Here is a 14,368-nt window from a genome sequence, read left to right as displayed (position 1 = left end):
GAGAGCGTCAGCAAAACGAATTTGTGGAAACGCATACGTCTGTGATCTCGCTTCAGAGTGCAAATAGTAAAAAGGTGTCCGTACCGCTCGCCCATCCCCTACGCAAATGTCAGCGATGGGTGTCAGCTTGCTCGCCCCCAAATTAAAGGCCTGGCAGACCGCTCCTGCACCGCGCCGTGTTTCGTACTCAGCAATTAGCATGGCCCTGGATCCGAGCGGGGAACGGGCTCCGAAACAGCTAAAGGCAGTGGTTAATTGCGGAGTGCCAGCTGGGGTGACCGCATCGGCCGTCCCTGAAGGCGGCGGGCAGGCTGTCACTCACTCCGAAATGACTCGTCAGCGCCGATGGCATGAAGCTGTAGCCGTACAAACCATATGGAGGATGTAAGGAACAATTAAGTGCTTCCCGAGCAATGGGACTCGATGGGAAAATGTTTCCAGATGCGTGTAATCCATACAGCATTTGGCTCGCGGAGCTGGGGACCTGCAGACACGGCCCGCTCAGGTCTTCAGCTTTGGTGCTCTTCAGGCTGGCGATGCCGAGGGAGGAGAGCTTGGGCACATCGACCACGAAGTGGGGCAGGACGTGGGAGCCGGGGCCGCTCGGCTTCTGGGGGCTGGGGAGGATGAGGGGCTGCTGGCGGAGGAGGTTGGAGGGGCACAGCCGGTAGCAGAGGGGCACGCCGAGGCCGGGCAGGTGGGGCTCGGGGCACGCTGCTCCAGCACTGCTCACAGCCAGGTGGAAGGAGGGAGGGGAGCACGGAGGGGAGAGCAGCGGGTTGAGCGGAGAGGGCGTCCCACCGCTGGAGGTCACCGGGGAAGAGCTGGAGCTGCTGCCTGCAAGGAAGGAGAGGAATAATCCTCAGCTGGGTCAGCGGGGTGCTCCAGGTCCCAGCATCACCGGCTGGGAAACAGATCCGTCCATCACCTGCACGCTGCTCTCACTTGCCTAAGAAATACCCACCAGTGTGAGCGGGACAGCGGTGAGGCTCAGCCCGCACCAGTGCCCGCTGTGCCGGGGCCACCCACCCCCCATGGCAGCACGGCAGCTATTTTAGGTTCCCAGTTTTCTGTGCAAATAAATTCCAGGCAGCTTTCCCCCCTCGTGCGTGAGAACAAAAAGATGCATTCAGCCCAAAGGAGAGTTTCGTGTACCTTCCTGCTCACAGGAATTGACTCATTTTCCTTGGCTCCCCATGCAATCTGAGACGTACCCTTGAATACCGTAGGTGTCTCCTGAAGCTGTAAACGCGTGCGGGGCTTTGACATTCTCCTTTTGGAAAGAAATGATTGAGCTCTTTCCCAGCCGAGCAGATGAGATCAGTGGGTGCAGCCCGTGCCCGAAGCAGTGCATCACTCAACCTCCCAGCAAATCTGGGCATAGCAGTGGGAAGGACAGGGCAACGCAAAGAGCAGATTCTGTTTGCTGTTCCTATCAGGCTTTAAAATCCCAACCTATAATCAGTTTTTCTTTAGTTCATCATTTTTAATTTGTCTTCTGGCTTGGGGGCCACAAGATTGCTTTTTTTCTTCTTTTTCTTTTTCTTTTTCTTTTTCTTTTTCTTTTTCTTTTTCTTTTTCTTTTTCTTTTTCTTTTTCTTTTTCTTTTTCTTTTTCTTTTTCTTTTTCTTTTTCTTTTTCTTTTTCTTTTTCCTTTTCTTTTTCCTTTTCTTTTTCCTTTTCTTTTTCTTTCTTTCTTTTCTTCTTCTTCTTCTTCTTCTTCTTCTTCTTCTTCTTCTTCTTCTTCTTCTTCTTCTTCTTCTTCTTCTTCTTCTTTTTCTTCCTTTCCCTTTCCCTTTCCCTTTCCCTTTCCCTTTCCCTTTCCCTTTTTTTTTTCCCCCCAGAAATACACTTCTCTTATCAGCAGAGATAGGAATTTTGTTCTATTTGCACCTTTCCAGAATCACAGAACGGTTTGGGTTGGAAGGGACAGTTAAGATCATTTAGGACATTGGCCCCTACAAAAAAATACTCGTGATGTTACAATTAGTTAAAAAGAAATGTAAATATATCCAACCAAACCATAACATTTTGGTGTCTGTGTGACAATAACTGCAAATTGCAAAGCCAGGGCTCTCAGCCCCCACCACAGCCCTGCTCCCACACTGTGGCCTGCACAGCTCAAGAGCAGCTTTGTGTGTTAGAAATGGTCTTTTCTATAAAAAAAAAAAAAAGAAGAAAAAAAAGGAAAAAGAAGAAAAAAAAAGTAGGAAAAAAATAAAAAAGGAAAAAAAGGAAAAAAGTGAAAAATAGGAAAAAAGGGGAGAAAAGAAAAAAAAGAGGAAAATGAGGAGGGAAAAAAAAGGAAAAAAAGAGGGGAAGAAAAAGGAAAAAAAAGGAAAAAAAGAGGGGAAGAAAAAGGAAAAAAAAAAGGACAAGTGTCTGTCTCTACAATCTGTTGAACCTCTTCATTTCTCCTGCCTCCTTTTAACACCACCACATTTCTCCACTCATACAGCACAGATTTTACTGCGGCTTTTGCAGCGTTTTGCTGCAAAAATGAGTGGGGATCGACTCCGTCCACACCAACAAAAATGCCTTTGAAGGGTCCGTGATGCCCACGGGAGTGACACTGCTGCCTTCAGCCACGCTCTGCAGCTCCGTTCCTTCTCCTTTGGTGCCACCAATTTCCAATCCCAGGCAGCACTGCCCGGAGCTGCTCTGAGGAGCAGAGCCCCTCATGTGCACTGTGGCTCTGGGGGGTGGTTTTCCCTGGGAAACTTTTCCCTCTTTCTGCATTCTCACATCTGAGCAGGTGGTGATTGCTCTCTCCTGTTGGGAACTGCGTTGCTGTGTTGGGGAGGAGGGCACCCGAGCACCGCCGCTCCGTATTTCTTACTGAGACGTTTCTAAACAGCATCCTCCATTGGTTTGGAAACAATTAGGGCTGAAGGCCACAGTGACCCCACTCCAAAATAACCTCTTGCATGTATAGGTATATATTTTCTATTCGTCTAAATTTTCCTGTGGCCTTTGCCATGTCTGTCACCGCTTCCCCCCAAGCGCTCGCACTGATTTCAATGGGACTTTTGGCAAAAAGGATCAGGAATCATAGGATCCTGTACACCCAGATTCTCACAGCCCCAGCCCCACCCCTGTGTGACCCCCACCCAGCCCTACAGCCTCATCCTGCTACCTACAGCTCTGACCCAGCCCCACAGCCCCAGACTCACCCTGGCTGTCCGCGCTGAAGGCCTTCAAGTCCAGGGCTAGCGGTGGCCGCCATGGGAAGGGCTCCAGGAGCCCGTCCAGCACTCCCCTGCAGGCAATATAGGGCTGAGAGCCAGGGCCAGGCATGAGGCCATGCTGGGGGGTGGCTGAGCCATTACCTGTTCCTTCCAGGGTCCCGAAATCCTTTGGCGAAGGGGTTCCTATCGATCTTCAGCTTGGTGATCTGTGGAGGGAAGCAACGTCTCAATGGGGCCGCTGGGGAGGGGGAGGCCAGGCGGCCGCAGCCCCGTGGGTACCTGCTGGTTCTGGTAGGCTGTCACCGTGGTGAACTCGGTCTCCTGGAAGGAGAAGGTGCACACCCCCTCAGCTGGCAGCGACTGAATCTGTGCGAGGTCGAAGCGGGAGTCCTGGGCGATAACGTGGACGCGGGGCTTGTACTTGTGCATGGACTGCAGGATGATCTGTGAGGGCACAGAGGGCCAGGCTGAGCCGCTACCCGGAGCAGCCCCCCCAGGGCTGCCCCACACCTACGTGCCCCTTGTCGTCCATCTCGTTGTTGGTGAGCTTCACCCGATCGAAGCTGATGATTTGCCTCATCCACGTTTCCCCCGAGCAGGGCGAGTCGGGGTGGATGTAGAGCCGTGGTGTGATGCAGGAGTGGTCCGTGTTCCCCGCCACCATCCACTGCGAGCTGTGGTAGACGTACCTGCGCCGACACCATCACCACACCGAACACCCAGTGTGCCCACCCCTCCCTCCATCCATCCATCCATCCATCCATCCATCCATCCATCCATCCATCCATCCATCCATCCATCCATCCATCCATCCATCCACGTGTCCATCCATCTATCCACACATCCAGCCAATCTCTCCATCCACCCACCCGTACGTCCACCCCTCGGCCCATTCCTCCCTCCATCCTCCACCCATCCCTCCATTCCCACCGCACCCCATTGCAGCCCTTGGTCTCCTGGCCGTGCAGAAGGGACCAACCCCGTGGTTGCCATGGGAACGCGCCGTACCTGTACCGTTTGGAGTCCACCGGCACAACATCGATGGCGATGTAGTACTGCTGCAGCGGCTCCAACCCCTTCACCTTCACCCTGACCGAGGGGAACATGCGCCTGCACGGAGCGGGGGGCGGCAGCGGGGGCGTGCCCGTCGTGGAGGTTGTTTAAAGAGGTGAAAACGGGTTGGAAATTAAAAAAAAAAAAAAAAAAAAGATACCAGAGAATAAAATCGTGATTAAATAACGGCCAAAAATAAAAAATAAAAAAGGGGGGGGGGGGGAAAGAAATAGAAACACAGTGAAGGAGAGTTGAAGAAAAAAAAGAAAGGAATGGGTGTGAGACGTAAAGGGGAAAACGGAGAGGGAAGAGCTGGAGGCAGGAGCAGGGCTGGGGGCCGGGGGGGCCGCTACCTGCCGGCCTTGGTGATGATCATCTCGGTGCCGATCTCGTGGAACCTCTTCCACAGCTCGGAGCCCTGCAGCTCCACCTGCACCTCCTCCCCCACCTCCCGGCTCTCGGCTCCGGCCTTGGGCCGCTTCTCTGCGGGGGAGAAGAGGGAGCGCTGGGGTGGCCGCCGGGACCCCCCCCTCCCCCTCCCCAACCCCAGCCCAACCCCCCCCGGGCTGCCCCGCCGCTACCAACCGGGCTCGGGGGCTCTGCGGCTCTGCCTGCAGCCCGCCCCGCTCTCCTCGTCGCGGCCGTCGGGTCCCTTCCTCTTGGCCGAGCGGCCCACGAGAGCTTCCACCGAGAAGGCGTGAGCCCGGGAGCTGAGCGCCATGACCCCCCCAGCCCGGGCCGGGCTCCCCCGGGCGGCCGCGGGGCTCAGGCGGGCGGCGGAGCTCCGGGCGGTGGATCCATGCGGGCGCGGGGGGGGTCCTCAGCCGACCGCCGTCGGGGGGCAGCGGGGACGGCGAGGTGCTCCGAGTGAGCAGAGAGGAGGCTGCGGCTCCCACTGTTTGTTTTGGAAACTGATGGGAGCGTAAGAAACATTGAGTGACATTTGGTGGGACTGGGACGGGTGGGAGGAGGGGTGGGAGGGGAAAGAGAGAGGCGAGGGGAAGAGCGGGGGAAGAGGAGCCGGCCCCGTCTAGGATCAATAAAAGAGTTACTGTTCTCCATTAAATTGTAAAACTCAAAGAAATTTGACATAATTGCACACTAGGGGCCACTTTCCCAACAAAAGTGCAAATAACGTTTAACCAAAACCAGCACAAAAAAAGGGAAAAATAAAATTAAAAGCAAAAGCAAAAAAAAAAAAAAAAAAGGATGGAAAAAGAGAAAAATAAAGGTGTGGGGCGTGGGGGTGTGGGAGAGGGAAAACGGGGGGGACACCCCCACACATCGGCTTCCCCGATGATCTCCAGCTGCCCTGCTGGGAAGCCCAGGGTCCTGCTCTGCTGCCCCACTCCTGCATCCCCATACCCATATCTCGGTCCCACACCAGAATCCCTGTCCCAATCCAGCATCTCAGTCCCAGTCCTTTATTCTGATCCCACTCTTTTATCCTGATCCTGCTCCAGCATCCCGAACACACTCTTGCATCCCAGTCCTGCTTCTGTATCCCAGTCCCACTCCAGAATCCTGTTCCCTCTCCAGCATCCCAATCCCACTCCGGCATCCTGATCCCACACGTACATCCTGGTCCTGTTTCTGAGTCCCACTCCCACTGCAGCATCCCCACGGTGCTGCTGTGCTCCAGTGGCACCTGCATCCCAAAGTGGACGGGGGCTTCAACCTCAGGACAGTAAAAAAAGAAAAAAAGGAAGATGAATCTGTGGACAGTGTTGGTAAAGCATCATCTACGGCACGTGAGCCTTGACCAGAGAACGTCGGGGTGGTTGAGGTGCAGGTTGGGATGGGGCAGTGGCAGCACCAAACATCAGCTGATGTGTCCAGATCGTGTCAGTGCCACAAACCGATGCTGTCCTCGGATGCCCACTTGAGGATGCTCGTTACAAAGGATGCTCGTTACTGAGGTTACTCATTGCTGAGGATGCTCGTTGTTGAGGCACAGGGTGGGCACACTGATTCTCACTTGTAGGTGTCTATACCCATCTGTACTTCTCTACCCAGAGAAACGAACCATTCCTTAAGCATGTTGGTAATTAGGAGGGGGTCTGCGGAGGGGGGGTCCTCCCTTCCCAGCACTGATAGAAGCCAGCTGAGAGCACGGGCCGTGAACCTTTATCTCTGCTGACATGACATATTATTAAGAAGTATTTCAAGTAATCTTTGATTTCCTCAGCATTGCAACACATCGCAAGAACTTGGAGCAGGATCAAGCGGCCCCTTTTTAATTTCCTACAAGGAAAAATAAAACAAAAATCAAGCGCAATGGAGATGATATAATCAGGAACATTTTGAGGGTTTAGGTCAGATGAAGGCGGCAGGGCCACGTTTCCAGGGGCTGCAGGGATGTTTCATCCATGGAGACCAACTCAGCCCCTTCCTGGGCTTTGTCATCTCACTGTCCTTAACGAATTACAGGGTGGTATGTCATACATTTCCATCATCAGAAAGCGGAGCGAATAATCACTTGGCATGAAGTTCACATGAACGAATTCAGTCTCAAAGCAAGTGCTGCGCAGTAGGGCAGAAACTTATGCTTAACTTGAGAACGATCGTGGGTAGCACCCATCAGTGCACTGCGGCACACAGGGAGAGGCCAAAGCCCAGCGTTCCCAGCCGTGCTGGGGCCACCTTGGGGGCATTTCCCCACACTGCAGCAGCACTCGGCTTCACCCACCTTCATTTTGTGTTTAACGAAGCGAAACCAAACCGAAGGAAACAACGCAAAGCTGACGTTTGAGATGCAGAGATTGGATGCTCTGCTCTGACACTGCCATCCTGTGTCTCCACCTGAATGTTGTGAGTTTATGTGAGACCACGGCTATAAATCTGGGGATGAGATGATGTCAGGTCTAATGGAGTTACAGGATAGCAACCCCGAGACAGAATCCATGTGCCCTGTGGACAAACACACACCAACTTTCCATTTCTCCGAGTGTGTCCACTTCGTCTGAATCACCGAGCCATCGCTCCTCATCACATCAACGAATATTTCCAGCAAACAACGGCTTGAAAGGACACTCCTAAAGACTGAGCAAAACTTGGCAGGAACACTCCCAGCAGCTTAGCACGGCGCTGGTGAGATTGCTTCCCCTTGCGTTCTCGGATGTCAGGTCCCACAGCATGGCTTTGATTTCACCCCCCGTCCCAGTTTGCCCATCGTGAACTCTGAAGGACCTGTGGGCACAGGAAGGGGCAGTGCTGAGCCCGGGATGGCCCAGTGGGTGGGCACCAGCATCACGGCTGGTGGGACAGGGAGCTGTCCCCTTCCCTCTGGAGAACGGGAACGCAGCACTTTGGGATTGGATTTGCCTTCCTCCTGTCCTGCCACATGCACAGCGTTAGCTGAGGATATATTAAAATGAATCTCTGTTATGTTATTTTATCCATCGGCACAGAGTTGTACAGGGAGTAGGATTAAGCCCTGAGGAAATGATTCAGTGAAGCAAAAACAATCCGTACAGCATTTGGGGGAAAGTTAAGCTGAATTTGGTGCCGGGGATCATTTTGTTGTCCCAGCAGGTCTGTGTCCACCTGCTGCCACCTGAGCCCACCACAGTGGCTGGGGCAGAGCAATTGAGGGCCCATATCCCACTGCAACCCCGATGTATTTGGGGGAAAAGCAAGAATTACTGGCTCCATGCTGCAAAGGAGGTTTCTTTGGTCCCTTTTCCCAGTCCATTTCCTGCCTTCTGGTTGGTGTCAGTGACTGCAGCTGAGGACTGTGTGGAGCACGTGCACTGCTTGGTTGTTAGCTCCATTAACAAACAGCGGGGCAGGGCATTTTCCGAGCTCTGCCAGATGTTCAGGCACATTGATGGGGCTGGGAGAGGTGTCTGTGCCTTGTGGGAACGGGGTCCTGCCTTCCTTGGCTTTCCTTAGCACAAAATCTATCCAAGAAACGACCCCTTCCACTGCTGAGCAAAGGGGAGAAGCTCTGCTGCGGCGAACTTTCCTCGTAATACTTAAAGAAAACACTGCAAGAATGTGTAATCATAGAGGATTTGGGGAGAGCAAACTGAACCACACGGATGGAGTGGAAAACTTTGGGAATGGCACCAGAGCACGTCCTGTCCCACCATGCCCCGGGGGGTTGGGGCCGGGTCAGGCTCAGGGACCCCCCTTCACATGGGGCTTTCTTTGTAGGGGAGGTGAGTGCTCTTGGTTTAATGCCAGGGGAACTGCAGCAGAGAAGGGAAATTAAAAACAGTGCTGGGGAAGAGTTATCCTATAGCCCTGTGCAGGAAGGGACAGCGGTGCCCCATGGTGCAGATGGGGACGTGCACACCCTGCAGTCTGACCTGGCTGTCCTTTGGGGACCGGTTGGAGACTTCTGCCCCTGTACGTCTGCAAGGTGAGTGTGATTCCCGGCCTTGAGCTGAGCCCAGTGGGGAAGGATGTGCCCTTCCTAACGCTGCTGTCCCTGAGCACTTTGTTGGCGTTCTCCATTTGGGTATTGCAGCCATTTTTGGTGTGATAGTGAACATCAGAGGGAAGAGGAGCAGCTCAGGGAGGGGAATGCATCTGGGAGGAGGACAACGAGTCAGAAAGTGCGTGAGGAAGCTTTCACTTTTCTAGGCACCGAAGTGCTGGTGATCCGTGAGCTCACACCTTGGGCAGGAAGCGACTATTGAAATTAGACAGAACAGATACGATCTCAATATTCCATGGGAGCTGCCAATACAAATATCTATCAGCAGATATGCAAGAGAATAAAATAAAAGGAAAGTGAATCACAAGAGGTTTTCGAAGGACAGTGATGTCACCCCCGAACAAAGCTATATATATTCTTTGTATTTGAAATTGAAACCACGTGAACTCTCCACGCAGAGCTGGGTGAAACTCTGCTTCTTCACATTTCCCCTTAGGGACGAGGGATGTTATTCTCTGGTTTTAATTTGGAAGTAATAAATAAGCTCTGTGGACTTGCCACCCCATGGCGGCTGCGGAGCCGTGTGAGCTCGGTGAAGGAACGGTGCCGATGGTGTGCACCCAGTGCCACTGCTGCTGTGGGAAAGGAAAGCAGAGCGAAGGGAACTGGGCAGGGGGGCTTTGTGGGGGCTTCAGGTCAGAGAGCAGGGAAATCTGTCTTATCTCCACTTCCCAAATTTCCTTCTGGCCGCACCGGGTTGCAGACTGCAGACTGTAAATTACACGGCAAAATATCGAACGGTCTCTTCCAATAAAGAAAGAAGGAAAACACGCAGGGATTTAAGAGACGAAGCAGTTCGACTTACGGGTTCCTTTTGTTTGCAAACGGGGACAGTTCTGCTGAGATCCAAAAACCACTCCAGGCCTTCAAAATTAGCAAATAACCATCTGGTTTGGTGGCTCAGTGCCTTCCGCGGCCATAAATCCACAGCCCCGCAACGTTCGCGGGGGATTTGCTCCGAAAAAGCTTCTCAGACTTTGGGTAATGGGAAAACAAGGTGGGATGGGTGGGGTGGGGGCTGGGAGCCGTGGGGTAGAGTGATCTGCACACAACTTTGGTGGGAACCCCCAGTGTGGAATGGGGAGGACAGAGGGGAACGTCGGTGCCGGCGCTCTGCGCGATGCTTTGGTCTTTGCTCCCTCCGCTGTGCTGTTGGATTTTTTTGTAGCTAAGTTGCAGTTTATAAAATAGGAACAAAGAAGTAATATCCCCGGGAAGGTTGCCTGCTCGCAGAAGAGCCCTGAAATCTTCCTTGAGATCGTGATTCAGGGCATGATGGCTTCAGGAGCTCCAACGGCTCTGGGTGCACAGCCTCTGCCTGTACCCGCTGCCTGCCACGGCTCACGCACATCAGATGTGCTTTCCTCACCCTCATCCCTTCTCCTTTACTCTGCAGATTTCAGGCACTTCCACATACAATGGGACCGATGCAAATCACTCCGGAGCTCAACACTGACTCAAAGCAACGCGTGCAGCTCTGGTTTCTGCTCCACGCTAATTCGGGATCTCTGAGACCTCCCCGAGAAACCGCACGAGCAGTGAATGGCTGCGGATGAGGAGAGCTGCCCGGGCTGCGGGAGGGCAGGGAACCACGCTTGGTGTGCCACCGCCATCCGTGCCCCAGCATCACTCGCTGCTCAGCGTGGTTTGTGCCCGGGAAGATGCAGTTTGGAGGTCAGGGGGCTGAGAGGTGTGATACCCTCCGAGCGCCTGGGAGCAGGATGCAGCTGTGGGAGTGTAAGAAAGGGATACCCACCCCAAAGCAGTGCCGTGATTTGTTCTTCTGTCGTTTATACCAATGAAATGCAAGTAGATTAGCAGAAAACTAATAGGAAATAAAAGCTTACGGAGTCGAATCTTTTAATCCCCATCGCCAACAAATGCAGCTGGATGGCAGAGAAACGGGCAGAGCCCCGCGCAGAGCTGTGGGATTGCTGCTGCCCCACTGCTACCCGAGCACAGGGGCTTTGCGTTCCCGTTTGTGCGAGCAGAGCAGAGCCCGAAAACGGCTGCGCTCTGTTTACGTGCACAAAACCAAGGCCACATCGAGCATAATTTGCAGGACAAAAAGCAAAGCCTTCACTTATCCAGCGCCCGCTCCAGCAGGTGACAGCAAACACACCGCGGGGCTGGGAGCTCCCATGGGGGTCCCGCACGCAGCAGGGAGAGCCCGGACCGCTTCTCGGCCACCCGCTCTCGATCAGGTCTTATTTTTTCAGGGAGGAAAGCACAGTTAAAGACACGCAGTGCCTCTGCCCCTCCCGCAGCACTGCACATCGCAGCTCCGACCGCTGACGGTTCCTCTCCGCCGCGCGTCGGGGGCTCCGGGGCTGCTCAGCTGTAAAAGGGATGGGGGGAAAGGGAAAAGAAGTCAAGCTGGGGTGGGGGGTGTAACAACCGGAACTTGGTCAATTAGAATTTTTATCCGAGTTAGGTTTATTTCAGATGGAAATGAGTGCACGAACGAAGCCTTCCTGGGAGCCCGCAGCCCCGGAGCTGTTGGGGGATGTAAAGTAACAGCTCGGGGAATCGAGAGACAGAGATGAACGCATCGACAGTCCCGCTATTCAACCTTTGTTCAATTGTTTGTCTTCTGTTTGCTCTGCTCCTGGGCCCACCTGGCACTGTGCAGGGCCTCATCCGTCCCTTTGTCCCCTATGGAGGGAGGGTGTAACGGAGGCAGCAGCTGTGAGCTGCAGGTGAGCACTGCCTCTGTAGTGACTGATGGGATCCACCTGGGCCACAGCAGTTAAAAGAGAGTGGTGCTGCCCTAGCCCCTGGGGTGGGGGTGATGGAGGGTGGGTGTTTCTGCAAGCTTGTCGAATAAGGGGTTAAATAATCCTAATAATAGTTGGAGAAAAAGTGTTAAAATAAGCTTTTTTGGGGGTATGGGGGCGTGAGGCTTTTAGCTCTTGTGGTCAGCCAGAAAATAGTTGTGTATACTGCTGGTGTGGAGCTGGGGCTGCTCATCCTCTGTGCCTGACCACAGCCCCCTCTGAGGAAGGGGTTGGGGTACTGGAGGAGAGCTGCCCCATTTTTTTCCTCTTGCAGCCTCGGTGTCTGTGTGGTGCCTGGCCTGGCTCAGCAGTGAGCCCTGGGCAGGGTTTGAGCGTGGAGCTGTGGATGAGCTGTGAGGCACAACCTGAGCAAAGCAACAGCGAGGAGTATCGTGAGCAGTGGTGAGTTGGAGTGCACTGTGTAATGAGGTGTACTGCACTGCACATCTATAGCAGTGTTAGAGCTGGATGGGTGGAAGTTGCTTCCTTCGTGCTGGGTAGAAGCTTTCCCCTCTGAAACCCCACTGTTTGCTCCTTGAGCAAACCCAGATCTCCCCTTGGGCCCCTGGGTTCCTGGGGAGCTCTGTCTCAGATTGCTTCCCAAATTGGGATCCCAGGTTACAGGAACAAAGGTACCACCCTGCAAGTGGTTCAGCGAGCCAGTGGTGCTCTGCTGGGTAGGAAATGTCCCTCACTTTTCAGCAGTGAATGGGGGAAGAGATCTTTGCAATTCAGCCTATCCTAAAGCTGCCACAAATGAGGAGAAACTGCAAAATTCCACTTAAAGCCCTTTTTTTTTTTTCTGTAATGTATCAGTTTACATTTCTAATGTTGGTATCATCCAGTGCTTTAAATCAAATTATGAGTGTATCAGGCTGCTTAACAATGTTTCTTTTTAATTAAGTTTACTAGTCCCACATGCATTAAAAATAAAAATAAAAAAAAATTAAACAAACTTAATTAAATTACGCTTTGGGGTTAAGGTAAGGCTGCAAAAAGTGCAGTGAGAACACAGGGCTGAAAAATGCCTTTAGATGTACTTAGCCTCTCCTTAAAACCTGAGCCCTTTTAGGGTGGGTTCTGAAGGCTCATCCCATTGCCCTGCAGCGCTGCACGAGCTGCCTGTTTTGTTTCTTCTCCTTATGTGTGCTGGCAGATTAAACAGAGAGCCCCTCCAAAAGCTGAGAGCTGGTGAGTGAGTGCTTTGCACGAGCAGTGCAATGCCAGGAAGGCTGTGCACCTTTGGTGGTGATCTGTGCTGATCATCCCCACACCTGGGATCAGGATCCAGCAGTTCCTAAGGTTTGGCTGCAGAAACCCCACTGAAGCTTGGATTTCTGTGGTTTCTGGGATGTTTTTTCACCTGGTGGAACAGAGCAGCCAACCTGCCAAGGTACACAAAGCACAGCGGTGGCACCATGACTGCCCACACCAGCTCCCAGCCACCAAAACCCTCCTGGCCCCAACAGGAACCCAGTGCCCCTGAGGATGGGCAGCTGTCACTGTGCTGTGATTCCCTCGGCCCCTAGGGCTCCACATCTGGGGCTGCAAGGATGAAGTCAGCCCCAGAGCTGCTGCGGGCTGGAAGTGATTTCACCGAGCTGCAATGCAGATGGATTAATTCCAGTGCTGCAAAGTCAACATGGTTGAACACTGGCTACATCACAGTCTTCATTACTGTGGTCTGGATCGGGTTTTGATGAAGTAATTTCCCTTGAGTTTAGCACTTAGAAAACATATAGGGCGTCCTGCTTGGACTTGCCTGGAGAGCACCCCCCCCTGCAAATGGGCCTTTATCAGTTGCACATGGACCCCTGCAATCTGGAGGGCTTCAAATGAGCCCCATCTGCTCTGTGGTACACAGTACCCAAACAGCACTGAGAATGAGATGGGTGTTACTAATAACAAATGGTACTGCATTTCCCTGAGGGATTTAGCAATCTCTCTGTCCCCACATCCAACCCCAGGAGAACAGAGGTGACCCAGGAGAATGGTATCTTGTCCAGCTGAGCTCAGCAGTGAGGCACCAGGATGCCAGTGCCCATCATCCTGCTCAATTTCCAGTTTCTGCCCCTTGAAAAGAGGCTTTCATGAGAGGAAATGTCTATTCTGTGATTTCCCCCCCCCCCTTTGGTTATAAACAGTAATCAAACACATGTCATGCAATTGGCTTCCCTGGGAAATAATCCTGGGAAGGTGAGCTGTTCTGTCCCAATGGTGCCTTGCAGGGGCACCCCCTGCCAGGCAGCCCCACCTCCTCCTTTTGGTGCATGCTCCCAGTAGAAGGTGCTTTAAGGGGCAGCAATGGGGTGTCCTGCCCTCTGTTCATCCACCCCTGAGCCCTCTCTCCACCGCGGTGTGATGCTGGAGATCAGTGCCTGGTCTCCTCAGAAGGATGGGAGGCACTTCCAGCAACCGTGGGCTGGCGACGAGGAATGAATCTATGGAAACACTGAAGTAGGAAAAGAACGCAGGCATGGAGATGGAAAAAAAACCAGGTACCATCACCTGCAGACTAAAACCTGCGGGGGTAACGGATGCAAAGCACAACGCTCCGAAGGACCCAGAGCCGTCCGTCCCGTCCCGGTAATTCACCCGCACCGATAACACCTCTGCCTTTCGGTGGAGGATGCAGAGCCCGAAGCACCCCGGCCTCTGCCTGCCACCTGGAGGCCGGAGCCTGGAAACTGCGTTTCCTGCAGCCCCCCCTCGTTGTGCATGCAGCGTTCAGGCAGGTTCTGCATGCAGCCTCCCATCCCCCTCCACCGGACATCCCGTCCCGTCCCATCCCGTCCCGTCCCGTCCCGTCCCGTCCCGTCCGCGCTCTGCACTTCGCTCCCATCCCAGCACTCCCAATATTCTCCATCATCACACCGAAACGTTTTTCTCCCCATTTATTTATTTTT

General features: G+C 53.4%; 1 protein-coding gene across 1 annotated transcript; it reads right to left on the bottom strand.

Annotated features, from left to right (window-relative positions):
• Positions 1-238: 238 nt before the first annotated feature.
• TBX22 (T-box transcription factor 22) lies at positions 239-4,962 on the bottom strand. The gene is made up of 8 exons (XM_065729247.1): positions 4,827-4,962; positions 4,595-4,724; positions 4,197-4,298; positions 3,703-3,877; positions 3,468-3,632; positions 3,330-3,394; positions 3,174-3,259; positions 239-837 (listed from the first exon to the last, which is right to left on the bottom strand). Exons 1-8 carry the CDS (start codon positions 4,960-4,962, stop codon positions 239-241), a joined length of 1,458 nt encoding a protein of 485 aa, XP_065585319.1.
• Between the last annotated feature and the right edge of the window lie 9,406 nt (positions 4,963-14,368).

Source organism: Cyrtonyx montezumae, unplaced genomic scaffold (genome assembly GCF_038088225.1).
Source record: "Cyrtonyx montezumae isolate F1298 unplaced genomic scaffold, pur_monq_1.0 scaffold_11, whole genome shotgun sequence".
NCBI lineage: Eukaryota > Metazoa > Chordata > Aves > Galliformes > Odontophoridae > Cyrtonyx > Cyrtonyx montezumae.
The sequence above is the reverse complement of the archived record's forward strand: the minus strand, read 5'-3'. Positions and strand labels throughout refer to the sequence as shown.

Bases quoted from the DNA above. Each gene is read 5' to 3' on its own strand.
- TBX22 (XM_065729247.1), bottom strand. From the start codon at position 4,962: ATGGCGCTCAGCTCCCGGGCTCACGCCTTCTCGGTGGAAGCTCTCGTG. The intron at 4,725-4,826 runs GTTGGTAGCGGC...TCTCCCCCGCAG, and splicing joins CCGCAGAGCCCCCGAGCCCG to AGAAGCGGCCCAAGGCCGGA. The intron at 3,878-4,196 runs GTACGGCGCGTT...GTGTCGGCGCAG, and splicing joins GTGGACTCCAAACGGTACAG to GTACGTCTACCACAGCTCGC.